At 46.0% G+C, this 14,191-nt stretch overlaps 1 protein-coding gene across 3 annotated transcripts in view; it reads right to left on the reverse strand.

The window, feature by feature from the left end:
- EPB41L4B (erythrocyte membrane protein band 4.1 like 4B) overlaps positions 1–14,191 on the reverse strand; it is a 133,793-nt gene that overhangs the window by 73,226 nt on the left and 46,376 nt on the right. For all 3 annotated transcript variants that reach the window (XM_069476656.1, XM_069476657.1, XM_069476658.1), the window contains exons 5-12: positions 12,982–13,026; positions 11,081–11,133; positions 5,686–5,806; positions 4,451–4,538; positions 4,201–4,289; positions 3,838–3,907; positions 3,576–3,745; positions 1,468–1,577 (exon numbers count right to left, since the gene is read on the reverse strand). In XM_069476656.1, the coding sequence (XP_069332757.1) occupies positions 1,468–1,577; positions 3,576–3,745; positions 3,838–3,907; positions 4,201–4,289; positions 4,451–4,538; positions 5,686–5,806; positions 11,081–11,133; positions 12,982–13,026 (746 nt within the window). The remainder of the gene's footprint in view (positions 1–1,467; positions 1,578–3,575; positions 3,746–3,837; positions 3,908–4,200; positions 4,290–4,450; positions 4,539–5,685; positions 5,807–11,080; positions 11,134–12,981; positions 13,027–14,191) is intronic.

Genomic DNA, 14,191 nt, shown 5'->3' on the forward strand with positions numbered 1-14,191 from the left:
TCCATTTTGTTTTAAAAAGTGGCAGAGAAAAATCATTAAAGGCTTCACGAAGAAGATGCTAGAACTCTGGCTGGAAAAAAAGTGTCAGAAAAATAAAGGAGAAAAAAGAAGACAGAGACCAGGAAGGAAAGTGGAGGAAAATGACAGAACCTAGGAGACCTCCAAAGCCATCTGCTGGGATCAAGCCATGGGATGCCCACTCCCCTCCTGCAAAAGCCACACCAGGGGTCTTTCCCTTCGTGCCTGCTCACACCTGTAGGGACTGGGTGCTCATTGCTGTCTGGAGGTAGCTCTTTTGATCTTTGGACAATTCTTCCTTACACAGGGCTATTTCTGGACGACTCTGACCCAGGGGACTACACACACAAGCACAAACCTCCTCACGGAGAAGCAGCCCTGGGAACAGAGGGAGTTCTTCCCCCCCCCCCCGTGCTGCAATCACCCTTCATCAACCCATCATCCTTCCCTGGACACACTCCCAACCTCTGGCCTTTCCGGAAGGTGAGGCCCTATTTCCTGGGCTGTGGGCATTTTTCCTTCACTAGTGTGGCTAAGAATTTCAGGCTGTCACGCTACTGCACTGGTGGTTCATAAAGGTAGGGTACAGATTCTGGAAGAGAGCAGGTGGGGGTACCAGGCCCCTGGGAGGCCCACTAAGTCCTGAGCTGTGCTAGAGGAACGTGTGGAGTAGCCACTACCAGCAAACCATGTATAGAAAGGGCAGGGCGGCCCAGAGTACAGAGAGCCCTTGCTGTAAGACAGCAAACAGTTTCCTGCTAACTGGGCGTCCTGCATGGAGAAGCAATCCACTGCAGAGAGAGAAGAGCTATGAGGTGGGACTTGGAGGCCTGGTCCAACGGAAATGAGCCCAGCCTGCTCTTGAACTGGCCGGGCTGCCACCGAGCCCCTGGCCTCATACGGTAAATGGCAGACAAGGCTTGGGGAGCTACAGAAAGGGGGAGGGGGCCGGCATTCTGGGGCCTGGCTCAACTTAAGGGTGAGCTGTGTTTGTACTGACAGTGGGAACTGAGCCAAATATCTACAAGTTCTGCATCTACTTGTACGTGGTCAGAATTCTGCTTAGCGGGAGCCTGGTGTCCCACGATGGTGGGAGGAAGGGACTGAGTTTCCTTTCAAGACACTGTATCTTGTATGGGCAAGAAAGGTGCTTCCCCATGATACTCCTGAGGTCCCAGGGCTTGGTCCCAGGTCTAAAAGCAGCACACAAAAGAAATATGGGAAAGGAGGAGAAACAAATGAGCACATCCAAAAGGGAAAGACTAATGACAGAGGGTGGCAGAGGTGGCCTGATTCCCATTAAGAGACACCCCTGGGACTTTTTTCAAAAGCTCCAGAGTGGAGCAGAACCACAAACAGTTTCTCCATAAGCTGTTTAACCAAGCTCCTTGGAGCTTAAGTGACCAAACCGTAATGTACAGCGCCCAGGCAGAATGAAACACACACAACCTTTGAACGTCGAATGTCTCCGGGACGGATAACGTTTACTCGGCTTCCTCTCAAAGGTGCTGGTCCTTCGTAACCTGGTGCCATGTGTAGCTTGATATTCTGTCCGCCCACTGGGAAGTAAATATTTTATGGCATGTTACCAATACCGGAATCTTGGTACATTATGTGTATTTTAAAGTACACATTTATTTCCAAGAGCTCTAAGTTACATTTCAACTTAGCTTGAAGTCATTTGGTAAAGACACACTAAGTTCAGTCTTCCATTTGGAAATAAAACCTCCTTTGCCAAATCCAGACTATATTATAAGGGCAGATATTTCCACCAAAGGATAATATCTGCAATTTAGGTACCTGCCTAAATTGGCTGCACAAATCAAGCAGGTCTGAGTACTTGGAACATTTGATTAAGAGAACATTCATTTACACATAAAATAACCTTTCATGGAACACACTGTGTAGACATTTCACTCATCTTTTAAAAGGCTGTTATTAATGCCCACTTAACTAAACCTTGGCTTTCCTTGCTATGCCAAGGGAAACATTACTTATTTCACCAAGGCTTTCTGGGTTTCAACCAATGTGACACCCAGCTATAGCTTCCAGGAGGCATGCTGGTTTCTTCTGATCTACTCACAACTGCTTCACTCCAGTTGCTCTTGGTTTATGACTTATGAGATGGAAGGAGCCACTTGCCACCTTCTCTGAGTGACTCCAAGGGGCAACCTCATCTCCAAACTTCCCTTTCCTTCTTAAACTTCTGGAAGAACACAAGGGCGCATGGTCTGGGCCAAATCCCGGGGTGGTTTTTTTCCCAGGAGGGAAAAGCCTGCCTTGGCCAAACACCCTGACCGTCCTTCCCGCCTCATTCCACCTCACGTAAACATCGCATCTCTGCTAACCTCTGCAGTTCTCACATTTTCCATTCTCCACAGAACCCCGTGATTAGATTCTTTCTCAAAAATGACTTCGTCTTTTTCCCCCAACTTGGAGCATTGAAAAATACATTCAAACAAAATTCTTTAAACAGAAGTACACAGCCATTTCCTTGCACAGTAGATAAATTCGAAATGAGCAAATCTTTTGGCATTTTAAATAGAGTTCAGGGACATGCCATGTGTGGGTAGAGGTTATGAAACCATGTGAAGTTTTAGATCTTGTAACTGCGATTCTCAGACCTGTAAACGTGCCTCGGAAACCAACCCTTGTCTTACACACACACACACACACACACACACACGTGCGCACTTATCGATTCTGACTGCAAAGGTCTCGGATCAGATCACCGATCCTCATTTTTAACAAGCACCCAGGGAGTTTTCATGCACTTTGAGAAACATGGTCTTAGAATCATAAGCAAAAATACACCAGAATAAGCCCTGTCTCTCTTCAGGCTCTTTTCAGGTTCAAATATTTACCGAACCTACCCTGGGTCACACACACACACACTGACATCTGCTTTCGTTCTGAATGGTCCCAAATTTCTTGACGTTGGCACATGAAAGGTAATACAGTAGTAGTTAGAAATTTAAGAGCCAGACTGCCTGGGGTTGAACCTCAGCTCTACCACTTACTGGCTTTGTAAGTGTGTCACTTTGGGCAACTTATGTCATGCCCCGGGCCCTAGTTTCCCTACCTGTAAAATGGAGATAATCAACCTACCTTACGTGAAGAGTTCTAGCGTGGTGCTGTCCAACAGAACTTTCTGCAATGATGCTTTGCCCTATGTCTGCACTGCCCAATGCAGTAGCCACTAGCCTCATATGGCTCCTGAGCACTTGAAATGTGGCTAGTGAGATGGAAGAAACACATTTAAAAATTCGTTTAATATTCACTCACTTCAACAGCCACATGTGACTAGTGGCCGCTGTAGTGGACAGCAGAGCTCTGGCTAAATGTCAGCTACTAACAAGTTTGTTATTATTAGTTCCATTTTATCAGTCAGGATATGGAGGCCAAAAGAGCTTTAGTGACTTAAGAAAGAAGTGGGGACGGGATGTGCAACCCACGTTTCTGGACTCAAATCCACTGCCCCATTCACCAAACAAAAAAACACCACAGTTGCCCTTCTTGGAAACACGTGACTCAGGTTGCAAAAAGAGGCTCCTCACCTGAATCTGAAGCGAGAGCCCAGCCTGATGAAGTCGGACCTATTGGACTTGCTGTTCCCCGGCGTCCGCAGTCGGAAGAACGCGTGGTGCTCAACCGCACACTTCCACAGGTGCTTGCAGGTCCTGGCACTGTCTAACCGGAACACAAACGTGTGCTCTTGCTCACGTCCCTGCAAGGGGAAGCACAGGGTCCTTGTCTGGGCATTTGCCACATCGATGGAGGATTATGCACAACCAGGGGGAACACGGGAGCAAGGCCTACCTGATCATCGTCCTCAACCACCACGAGTGTCAGTTTGCTCTTTTTAAAATCCATTTTGGTAATTTTAGGCCTGGTCAGAGAGAAAGCATTTTAAAAGCACAGCCTGCAGTAAAACGATCTACACATCAAACAGCAGTTTCCTTTCTACTTTTTAAGCTTAGATTGACTCAAAGGAAATCATTCATTCACATGTGATTATCCAGAAGTGCCAGTGCAACACCCACACACCCACAACCACAACGGCGCGGTGCGCTTGTACAACGACTCTGGGTGCTGCAGGTATCCCTCAAGAATCAGCCACCACACAGAATTCCACCACAGAATAGGAAAAGACATTTTTAATATTAGACAAAACTAAATTACCAAAAGAATAAGCCTATTTTGTTAGCTCCTTCAAAGATTAATATGCCTGTCGGCGTCAGTCCCAGAGAATATTCACAGCCATCTCTTCCCTACAAACAAACGAAGTGACAGTCGGTAGAGGGTTCTAACAGGTCGTCACAGAGCAGAAAGCAAAAACAGTTTCCTCACCACAAGTTACTTTCTTTGTACACTGTTTACACATCTTTCAGTAACAGCAAAACCGAATTACTTAAACGCACACAGTTCTTACCCTGACAACGTGCATGTCTACCCCATACATTTCCAGCCACTTCGCTTTATTCAGATAGGAGAGTTCCGCCTGGGCAGGGCTCTTTCCCCTTAGAAAAATCAACGGAAATACATGTAAACTGCGACTCGGTACACCCACAGGATTCTGAAGGGCACGGCCACGCTATGGAACTTTATATGGCAATTAAAGCAATGAGGGATGCTGGATTACAATAATGCACGAAGATCTCCAATAATACTGTTAATTGAATAGAAAGATCACAGAACAGTATTTATGATCATTTAAGGAAACAAGACAATGTTGTCTCGTGTAGATATGTGTATGTGACTGCAAAGGGAAGAGGCTGGAAGAATACACAACAGACCGCCAACGATGGCTTCCTGCAGGGAGGAGAGTGGGTGCGTATTTGTGTGAGTAGGGTGGGGCGGGGCAACTACAGCCACTCGCTTCTGTGTTGTTACAGTGTTGCACGGTGAGAATGCACGAATGCCACCTTTCATTAAAAAATTCACAGGAGCTTTTCATAATGACTAAGGGACAAGAGGAAGCCACGCTAATTTCCACAGTCCAAGAGTGACTTGCAACAGGCATTGTTTTGGGAAGATGGGATGGGAGCAGGGAAAGGTTAACATCTGGGAAATCACTAAGTAAGAGACAGAGTTAGTAGTCCAAGCACAAAAGTGGTGACTGCAGGGGGAATGGAGAGAAAAAAACCAAAGGGATAAATGACTGAGCTGGACTTGGGCGTGAGAGGTGCCCAAATTTGATAACCAAATTTCCTGAAATGTAGCAACACGTGGTCTCAAATGTGTGTGTTACTATTCAATGCAGTGTATTTCTAAAATGTTTGCTCTAGCAGGTTCAGGCCCTGGAGTCGTCAGAGACACAGGTATGTGGGAGTGTGTTAAGGCAGCATCCCCTCCATATCCACACCTGGCGTGTCGCCAGGATGGCCATGACACCCCTGGCCACAACAAGCAAATCAGAACCAGGCTCTGTATTTCAGAGACAGAAAAAGAGTATAGTTTGGTTCTTGTTGCACATCCCTCAAAAGAGAGATGACATGTGGGCCTTTGGAGGAACAAGACGGAAGCACAGGAAAGAAGTTAAGAGTTGGAGCTGCAGTTTTACAGTCACCCATTGAGCAATTCTATTGGTGGATAAAGGAGTCTGACAAATGCTTATATATCACAAAATTAAATATATCACAATGCTAGACGGTAGCATCAAGGTACCTGCACTCTTTCCATCTCTGGAAGATATCAAATTCCATTGCTTCTGTCTGATTTGGAATGAACCGAAACTCAGACACAAGCTCTGGTGTGTGTTCTGGAAGCTCGCACTCCCCAAGCTCCGCTGCAAGTTTCATAAAAGGGAGGAAAACAGAAGACATTGAATGCTTTCGGTTATTGCTGCAACCAGGTCCAAAGGCACTTTGCATGATTATAAACCACAGGTACCCCCTGATGTATCTCTCTCTCCTTCCAGAAGGATCTGTCATTTGATAGCCATATATATACTCGAAATCCCCAAGAAGCATTCTAATGCCCTCCCCATCGGGTGATACACCATCGTCTTAGTTATTACTGTCTTTCTCCCCACTGTTTCTCCCACCGAAGGAGGCCCCAATTACATTTCCCCCCATGAAGTGGTAGAACCCTGAATTTGCAATAAAAGGCAATTGCAGGGAATGAGGACCTGCCTAGAAACATCCATTTAACAAGGCTCTCGTTAAGGGTAGGTCAGAGCAGCACTTCAGGGGCTGCAGTGCTGGAGAGGATGGATCAAGAATTCTGTACATGCAGAACCCAGGGGGGAAATATGGAGGGAGGGAGGGAGGGAGGGAGGAGGAGGAGGGAGGAAGGAAGAGAATCAGGGAGGAGGGGTAAGGGATGCGGGAGCAACTGCGCCAAGTCAGGCAGAGCCTGGGAGGGAGACGGTTGTGCAGCAGCCACACGCATGAGCAACTCCAGCAAAAAGCCCAAATGGTGCCACGTGGCCCTTGCTCTAGCCAAGTCCCCCACAGAATGGAGGGCCAGAGGACACGGGGCACCTCCCTTCAGGGCGGAGAAAACCCATTCTCCCCACGCCCACCCTGCAGCTCAGGAGGCAGACTCCAGAATGAACAGGAACCTCCAGGGATCCCTCGTACCCGGCCACACCACAGACCGACAGCACTGACAGCCCCTGGGAGCTGACTCGACACGCAGAATCTCGGGCCCCGCCCCAGACCTACTCGAGCAAGACCTGTCGTTTAACAAGATGCCCAGGTGATTGTCAGGAAAGCGCTAATCTACGACAGTGGTTTTGCACTTGAGCGTGCATCCAAATCACCTGGTGGGCTCCTTAAAACATGCAGCTGGCCACCCCACCCCACCCCCCGCCCCACCAGAGTCTCTGATTCCGTAGGTCTGGAATGAGGCCCGAAAAAGTGCATTTCTAACAAGTTCCCACGTGGCGATGCTCTGGGAAACACTTTGTGATAACCTCTGCCTCACACATCAAACCCCAGCAACCGACCAAGCGGGACCCGCCTGAGCCCCTCCAGTGACAGCCACTTGCTATGCATGCAGCACCCCTTTTCGCCACCCCTGAGAGCCATGCTGGGCCTGGCAGGGGCTTCTAACTATTCCAGTCCCTCAGCCCATTTTCAGGAGAGGAACTCCAGCTGGCTTGCAGGAGTAGATAAAACATCCCTGTCTGTATGGAGGAAGCAGTAACAGCCAACTCAGAGGGATGGCGGGAGAACTGTACGAGATGTCAGACACAGAGTGGGGACCTGGAGAACGTCTCATCTGATGGCAGCCCCTAGCCTACACCTGCAACTCTGAATTGGACTGTAGCCCCAAGACCAAGGCCAGGTGGTCTGGGGCAGGGCATGCAGAGGCATGGTGCCTTGCACAAAGGCACAAATGCAGACTCTGTTCTGGAAATAACATTTGCCCAGAAAAGGCAGGGGGCTGGGCTCCCAAGGTCAGAGGGCACCACTGACCTCTGTCCAAGAAGTCACTCTGAACTAGGGACCTGGCAAGGCCAGAAGGGCCGTCTAGTCTGGGAAGACATTCCCGGGATATGATGCCCCCTTCCCCTGCACCCAGGGGCCAAAGTGAGACGACAGAATCCTGCACTAAGCAGTGTTTCTGGACCAGACAGGCTTAATTGTGCCTAACACAGCAAATCCCACCAACTGACCAAGCACTGGAGGATGGACAGACAATGACAAGGTTTCCCCAGTGTGTTCAGACTGGGCAAGGGGGCCGGTGTCCCATCTCACCATTATTGGACTTAAACAGGCCTGAATGATGCCTGCCTTCCAGGAATCTGCTGGAAAAACTTGACACATCACTCAGGCTGCAACCTCTGCAGCCAGGCCCCAGCTCCAGGGAGGCTGTGCGAGGTGTGGAAACAGCTCAGACACAGAACAGCTGGAATCCCAGCTCTACTATATGCTAGCTGTGTGGCCTTGGGCAAGTCACTTAACATCTCTGGTGCCTTATCTGTAAAATGGGAATTATTAAAAGCAGGAAACAAGACCACAGGCATGTAATAAATGACCTTCCTATTCATCATCCTTCCTTTTCCTTTTTTTTCTTTTACCTGGATTTTCAAATCTGCAAATTTAGCTCCCAAAGGAGTACAGCATCCCTGCAGGGCCACTGTATCACCACTCAGGAGGCACCATTAATCCAAAGACAACCACAGCAAGACATGTCTGCAAGGCTCGGACGAGAGAGACACACCCTTCACTCTACTTAAACCTGCAGACACTCTAGTGATCCTTAGCATGTGAGGCAAGCTGGCTCGGACGAGGCTGAAGGGAAAGCAGGCTGAAGCATTTACAGATGGGATGGGGAGGGGACACAGAGCCACAGTGTCACGAGAGCTTTCCCCTGTGTGTCTGTTTTCAAAGCCTTTTTATTTCTATTTGACATAACAATTGCATCTTAAATGACACTGATGTTGTGGGTAATTTCTCCAAGAAAGGCTCTGGGATGGCTGACTTTATTCTTGTCTGCCTCGGCTCTGGGGCAAGGTTCTGGTTCTACCAGAGCTGGACTTGGGGCACCACATAGGGATTGGGATGGTGATCTGTGTGCTTCATCCTCTCATCACTCAGGACAACACACAAGCTTGCAATATTGTGCCCATGGGTGGCCTTAGGAGGAAAACTTTCCAGTGGATTAACGGCCCCAGGTCTGACATGGATGCTCTCGTCTCATTAACTATATACTGTGACACCTACTGCTGGGCCGCCAAGCCTGAGGGTGTGACCTGTGGCAGCTGAGGAACTCCAGGGTGGATGAAGGCTACTTGCTGAGTTGGTGAACTCCATACCTGGCCAGGGTAGAGAGGCCTCCGCCATGTTCCCCAAGCCATGCATGTCCTATGGCACTTACCATAGGACTGTCCTACCAGAGAAACATGGCTATGAGGCACTGGGTGTTATATTTGGCGCAGATGGCTAGAGATGACATTATTGTCACCTCCACTGCCAGTGGCTTCAGACCACATGGGAGGCTCCCCCTCAATCCAAGTCTTGGGGATCTCTCCAACTTCATTCATTCAATTCACTCTGCACTTACTGAGCAGCTACTATACGCCAAGCCCCCATTAGATAATACGAATTTAAAGGTGACTGAGAAATGAAAGCATGGGGTAATGGGAGTATCCTGCAGCCATTAAAAACCATCTTTTTTTTTTTTTTTTTTTGAGACAGAGTCTAGCTCTGGTGCCCTGGCTAGAGTGCCATGGCGTCAGCCTAGCTCACAGCAACCTCAAACTCCTGGGTTTAAGCGATCCTCCTGCCTCAGCCTCCCGAGTAGTTGGGACTACAGGCAAGTGCCACCATGCCTGGCTAATTTTATATATATATATATATATATATATGTATATATATATACACACACACACATACATACATATATATATACACACACACACACATACATACATATATATATACACACACACACACATACATACATATATATATACACATACATATATATATATCTTTTAGCTGTCCAAATCAATTCTTTCTATTTTTAGTAGAGACGGGGTCTCGCTCTTGCTCAGGCTGGTCTCGAACTCCTGACCTCGAGCGATCCTCCTGCCTCGGCCTCCCAGAGTGCTAGGATTACAGGCGTGAAACCATCTTTATGAGTGCAAACATGACAAAACACATATACTAAAAACACCAAGTAAAAATATCTCATAAAAATTAGCTTATGACTCTACTCAGTATTACATTTTTAAAAATCCACTCAAAACTCATAGGTTGAAACTCTGGTTGTCTGTGGCTGGCAGGACGGTGGGTTCCTTCCTTCCTTCTACTTGCCAGGTTGTTGTGCTCTTGTCCTGATAGTCTGCAGTAAGCGTGTACTAATTCTATAATTTGAAGACACTTTTCAGATCAACTTTTAAAACTTGGTAAAACACAAAAGTGGGAAGCCAAATCTTATGGTGTTTATAAATAATTACTAGTTGTGAATGAATAATTCACAACCCAACATCATACTACATAATCCAACAGAAACCGATGCACACACTGGTAAACGAGTGCACAGCATATGTCTACCTGATGTACTAATGACATCCGGATGTGGAGTCACATGTTAGTATTCTTGTAATTAGTGCTAGAGACTTTAGCGGGTGTTTCCTATGCATTTCCAACTACAATCCACCAGGGCATCACACGGATAAACAGCCAATGTTGACGATCGTGCAGGCAAACCTCGTACCATGCAGTTCACACGCACATGCTAACGTCCCCCCATCAATGTTTTTAGCCTGACCTCTCTGAACCAGCCAGATTCAGATACCCAAGAACCTGCTGGAGCTTCTGACACCTCTCAGCCAAGAGGCCCCACGCAGACCGTCTCCCCCGCAGGAGCCCAACTCTTCTAACCACTCACCACTGCCAGCACCCACCCTCGGAAGCAGCCTGTGAGTCATCTAGGACTCCTTTCCTCTCTCAACACCCAAACCTCATCACCAAGTCCTTCTCCCTGTGCTGCCAATGCTGTTTCTTGGTGGCAGGGGTGAGGGGGAGTGTTGGGCACAGTCCCCACCCTAATCATTTTCCCTTTCCCCCTATTATCGCAGCACCTCCTCACTGTGCTCACAAGCCCCAGTCTGGGTCCTGTTCCAACCCCTTCTCCCCATAAACCAGCCTGGCCTTTCTAAAGCACACATCTGGCCAGGCCTGCCTCCCTCTTGACAGCCTTCCGAGGCAGCATTGCTGACCGCATGATATTCATGATCTTTAAGTGGAGTCCAGGGTCATCCACCTATCCATCTTCTTGAACTTCACCCTGCAACACCACACAGTTGCTCCTACCTCTCCACACTTTGGTGTTGTGCCCGGGTTCTTTGATTCACTGTCCTCTCCTCATCCCCGCACAAGCCTTCCCCTCCCAAGCCTCCTGCACATCTCTGTTCCCGAAGGAACCGCACTGTATTCTATGTCTACCTTCCTCACTGGACTGCAAGCTACTTGGGGACAGAGACTGTGTCATATTCATTAATATCCCCAAAGTTAACACTGGGCCTGATGCACAGGAAACATGCGTTTGTTGAAAAGAAAAGCAGTAACATTAAAATGCTAATTACTACTAAAGATTAATGTACCTTGTAGACAGAGAGCAGCTAACTCCACCGCTGTTTCATAGGGGCATTTCAATCTTGAAAAAAAGAAAAAAAATTAATTCTAAATAGGAACTTAAGTACTTATAACCATACAAAATGTCATTAAAATCATTTTTCAAAAGGCAGTGATATTTAGATAGTGATTTTTGCTGTCTACATTAAGGAATGCAAACAAGCTCACTAATACTACAAATTTCCCAAAGTCACCTCTCATCGTATAGCAAAATAACTCGGTGTAGGTATAGTTTCTATCAACCATGTAGGCAATTTTACTGAATTTGGTAAGAATGAAGAAGTTTAGAAAACAGAATGAAAAGCATCCCTTTGCCTTATTATTTTTAAACTAATTTTAAATTTATTTTATCTTGATATAGTACATGCGTCTTTTAAAGCTGCCTTCAATCTTTCTTAGAACACAAGGTCATAGTGTTAAAAATAAACACAGACACCATATCTAATGCTGCCAGGACAGCTGGCTACACTCAGAATTCTAATAAGTATAACCGAGGCAAAGCCATAGAAGAGTACTACTGCAAACCCTGTGATCTCAGTCATACTTAATATTTCAAATTTAGCTAGAAAAATAATAATGACATCCATTGGTATAGCACTTCATAGTTTTCAAAGCCTTTTCACATACATTATCCCTTTGGCCAATGCATCGAGTTTGCAAACCCCTAGGATGAGTGTTGCCAGCCCCCCTCGCCCCCACTCTCCCATTTTACAGATGAGGAACTGCGTGTTGAAGGGTCGTGCCCAAGGTCATCCCACATGGGTAGGAGGCAATGCTGACACTAGAACGTCATTCTGCTTTGAAGTACAGTAATCAGGCTGAAGTGCAGGTAAACTGCAAAGTACTGTACAAATGTAAGGTGTTGCCATTAATATTTTTCCAAACTGCAGACAATTTCTAGAGTTACAAGGCCTTTAGTATGAGGAGCACAGTATGGAAAGAGAGAGAGAGAAAGAAAGAGAAAGATATTAAAAAAAAATATACACATTCATAATACACACACCAACCAAAGATCTGTATTGCATGGCTGAATAAGGCAAATGTATACACTGTACAATCTTCTTGTTCTATAGAGTACGTTCCACGGAGATTTTTATAGCACAGATTCTACTGAGAGTTTGCAAATTCGGAAATTACATTTTAAATTTCCTTCAGATTATATTCAAAATCAGAATGTATTCCTGTCAACATCAGAAATTGTTTTTTAGACTCAATACAGCGTTAGTTTTTCATGTAATAGGAAATATTCAATACATATGCTGAAAAATGACACAATTATAAAAGCTATGACTGTTAAAATCTCCTATCTTTAAAATAAATTAATATTGCATGCGAAATCAACCGCTTCAGTGCCAATGTCTCTCGTGCTCAACAAGCATTGTTTGTAGCCAGAGGCCTAGTATTTAAAAACCATTTTTAAGGGGGAGAGAAGGAAGTGAGATGAGATGTCTAAACCTCTATCTGAATCAGAACACAATCTCTGTACATTACTTAAATGCAGATGGTGATGAATGAGACTTTTTGACTGTGCAAATACTTGTAAGTGTATACATACTAATAACGTATCTTGCTTGCAAATACGACAAAAGCCATTATGAATGGGACAGTGATGTGATCAGGGAGAGTTATTCCCAAATACACATCACTTAAGATATTAAATGCTCTTGGAAATGCTTCAAGCCATATAGTAATCATTTAAAATAGGATGATAATGACAGTGATACAAGTATTAGACTCACTTTACAATGCCTGGTGCACTTTTTTTTGAATTTTGAAAAGGGAACAAGGGTAAAAGAGTTAAAACAGTGAATTATTTTGAAATATACTATGATCTATCCCGGGTTAAGAGTTAGAACAAAAACATACTTACTTTCCAGAAAGAATGTCATGCCTGAGTTGTAAAACAAACAGGTACCTGACAAACATATACAAAAGTCAACAGAAGGTAACTCCTTCCCAGCCACTTCCAATCCCCAACTTCCCAGCACAAATCCCACCCCACCCACAACATGAATTGTGCATTGTAAAAAGGGAGTCCAAACCAAATGAGAACTTTGGTGGAAGCATCTCCTCTTGGGTTTCCAGGAAGGCATCCCAGAACCTAGCTAGGAAGGCAGGTGCATGTGGGGAATTTGCAAGATACTTGGAGGATGGAACATGGAACACTGCATGATCCAGTGGAGGCCTCCACAACCCCTCAGTGCTCGAGAAGAGAGCCGAACACAGCACACAGAGCGCGGCACACAGACATGCAACACGTCTACTGAGACAGGCATCGGGGGAGCCACTGGGTTTGGCTCTCAGCCAGTGCCACCAGCCCACTCTAGATCAGCTGCAGCTGACTGTAACAAAAAGTTTGCAGCTGACTATAGTCAGCAACTGCTTCAGGCTTTTTTTCCTGATGCAGTTTAGCTGCAGACTCTGTCTTTTAAAAAACAAAATAGGCACATGCGCACACACACATACACACAAAACAAGAAAAATCCTGGAATCGGACTGCAACCAGCTATAGGAGAACAAAAAACAGGAAGAGGCAGCAAATAACACCAGTGGGGTTTACTTAGGTAAAAAATAAATGTCTTGGCTTAAACAAGAGTGGTTTTTTGTTGTTGTTTTTTTAACCAGGAGCATGTGGGCATCGGAACCACTTACAGTGCTTTCTAAAAACCAAAGCTGCCCATGCTCTACTCCATCCCTGCACAATCAGACTCTCACATGCAAGACTGGCTCCCAGGAATCTGATTTGTTCAAAAGCTTCCCAGGTGTTTCTAATGCATACAACCCAGGTGAAAAACCACTGGTTTTGATGACAACTAGTTTCATAAAGGACTCTGAAGAGGAACACTAGAATTATTGTTTGTCAGAAATGGGGGGGGGGGAAGTGCACTAAAGGTTCTAGTGCATTCCAGAATGTTCCTGCTTCCTAAAAGGGGCTTGACTTCCACTGAACTTCACTTATGAAATTAAGGAAACTATCTGTATACTCGTATTAAGGGGGACACAGTGTTGACATGCCCAGAACTCCCAATTCCTATAGGAAAACCTAATTATAGAAACCCAGTTGGCTCTTCCTGTAGGGG

The sequence above is a fragment of the Eulemur rufifrons genome, chromosome 7, assembly GCF_041146395.1.
Source record: "Eulemur rufifrons isolate Redbay chromosome 7, OSU_ERuf_1, whole genome shotgun sequence".
Classification (NCBI taxonomy): Eukaryota; Metazoa; Chordata; class Mammalia; order Primates; family Lemuridae; genus Eulemur; species Eulemur rufifrons.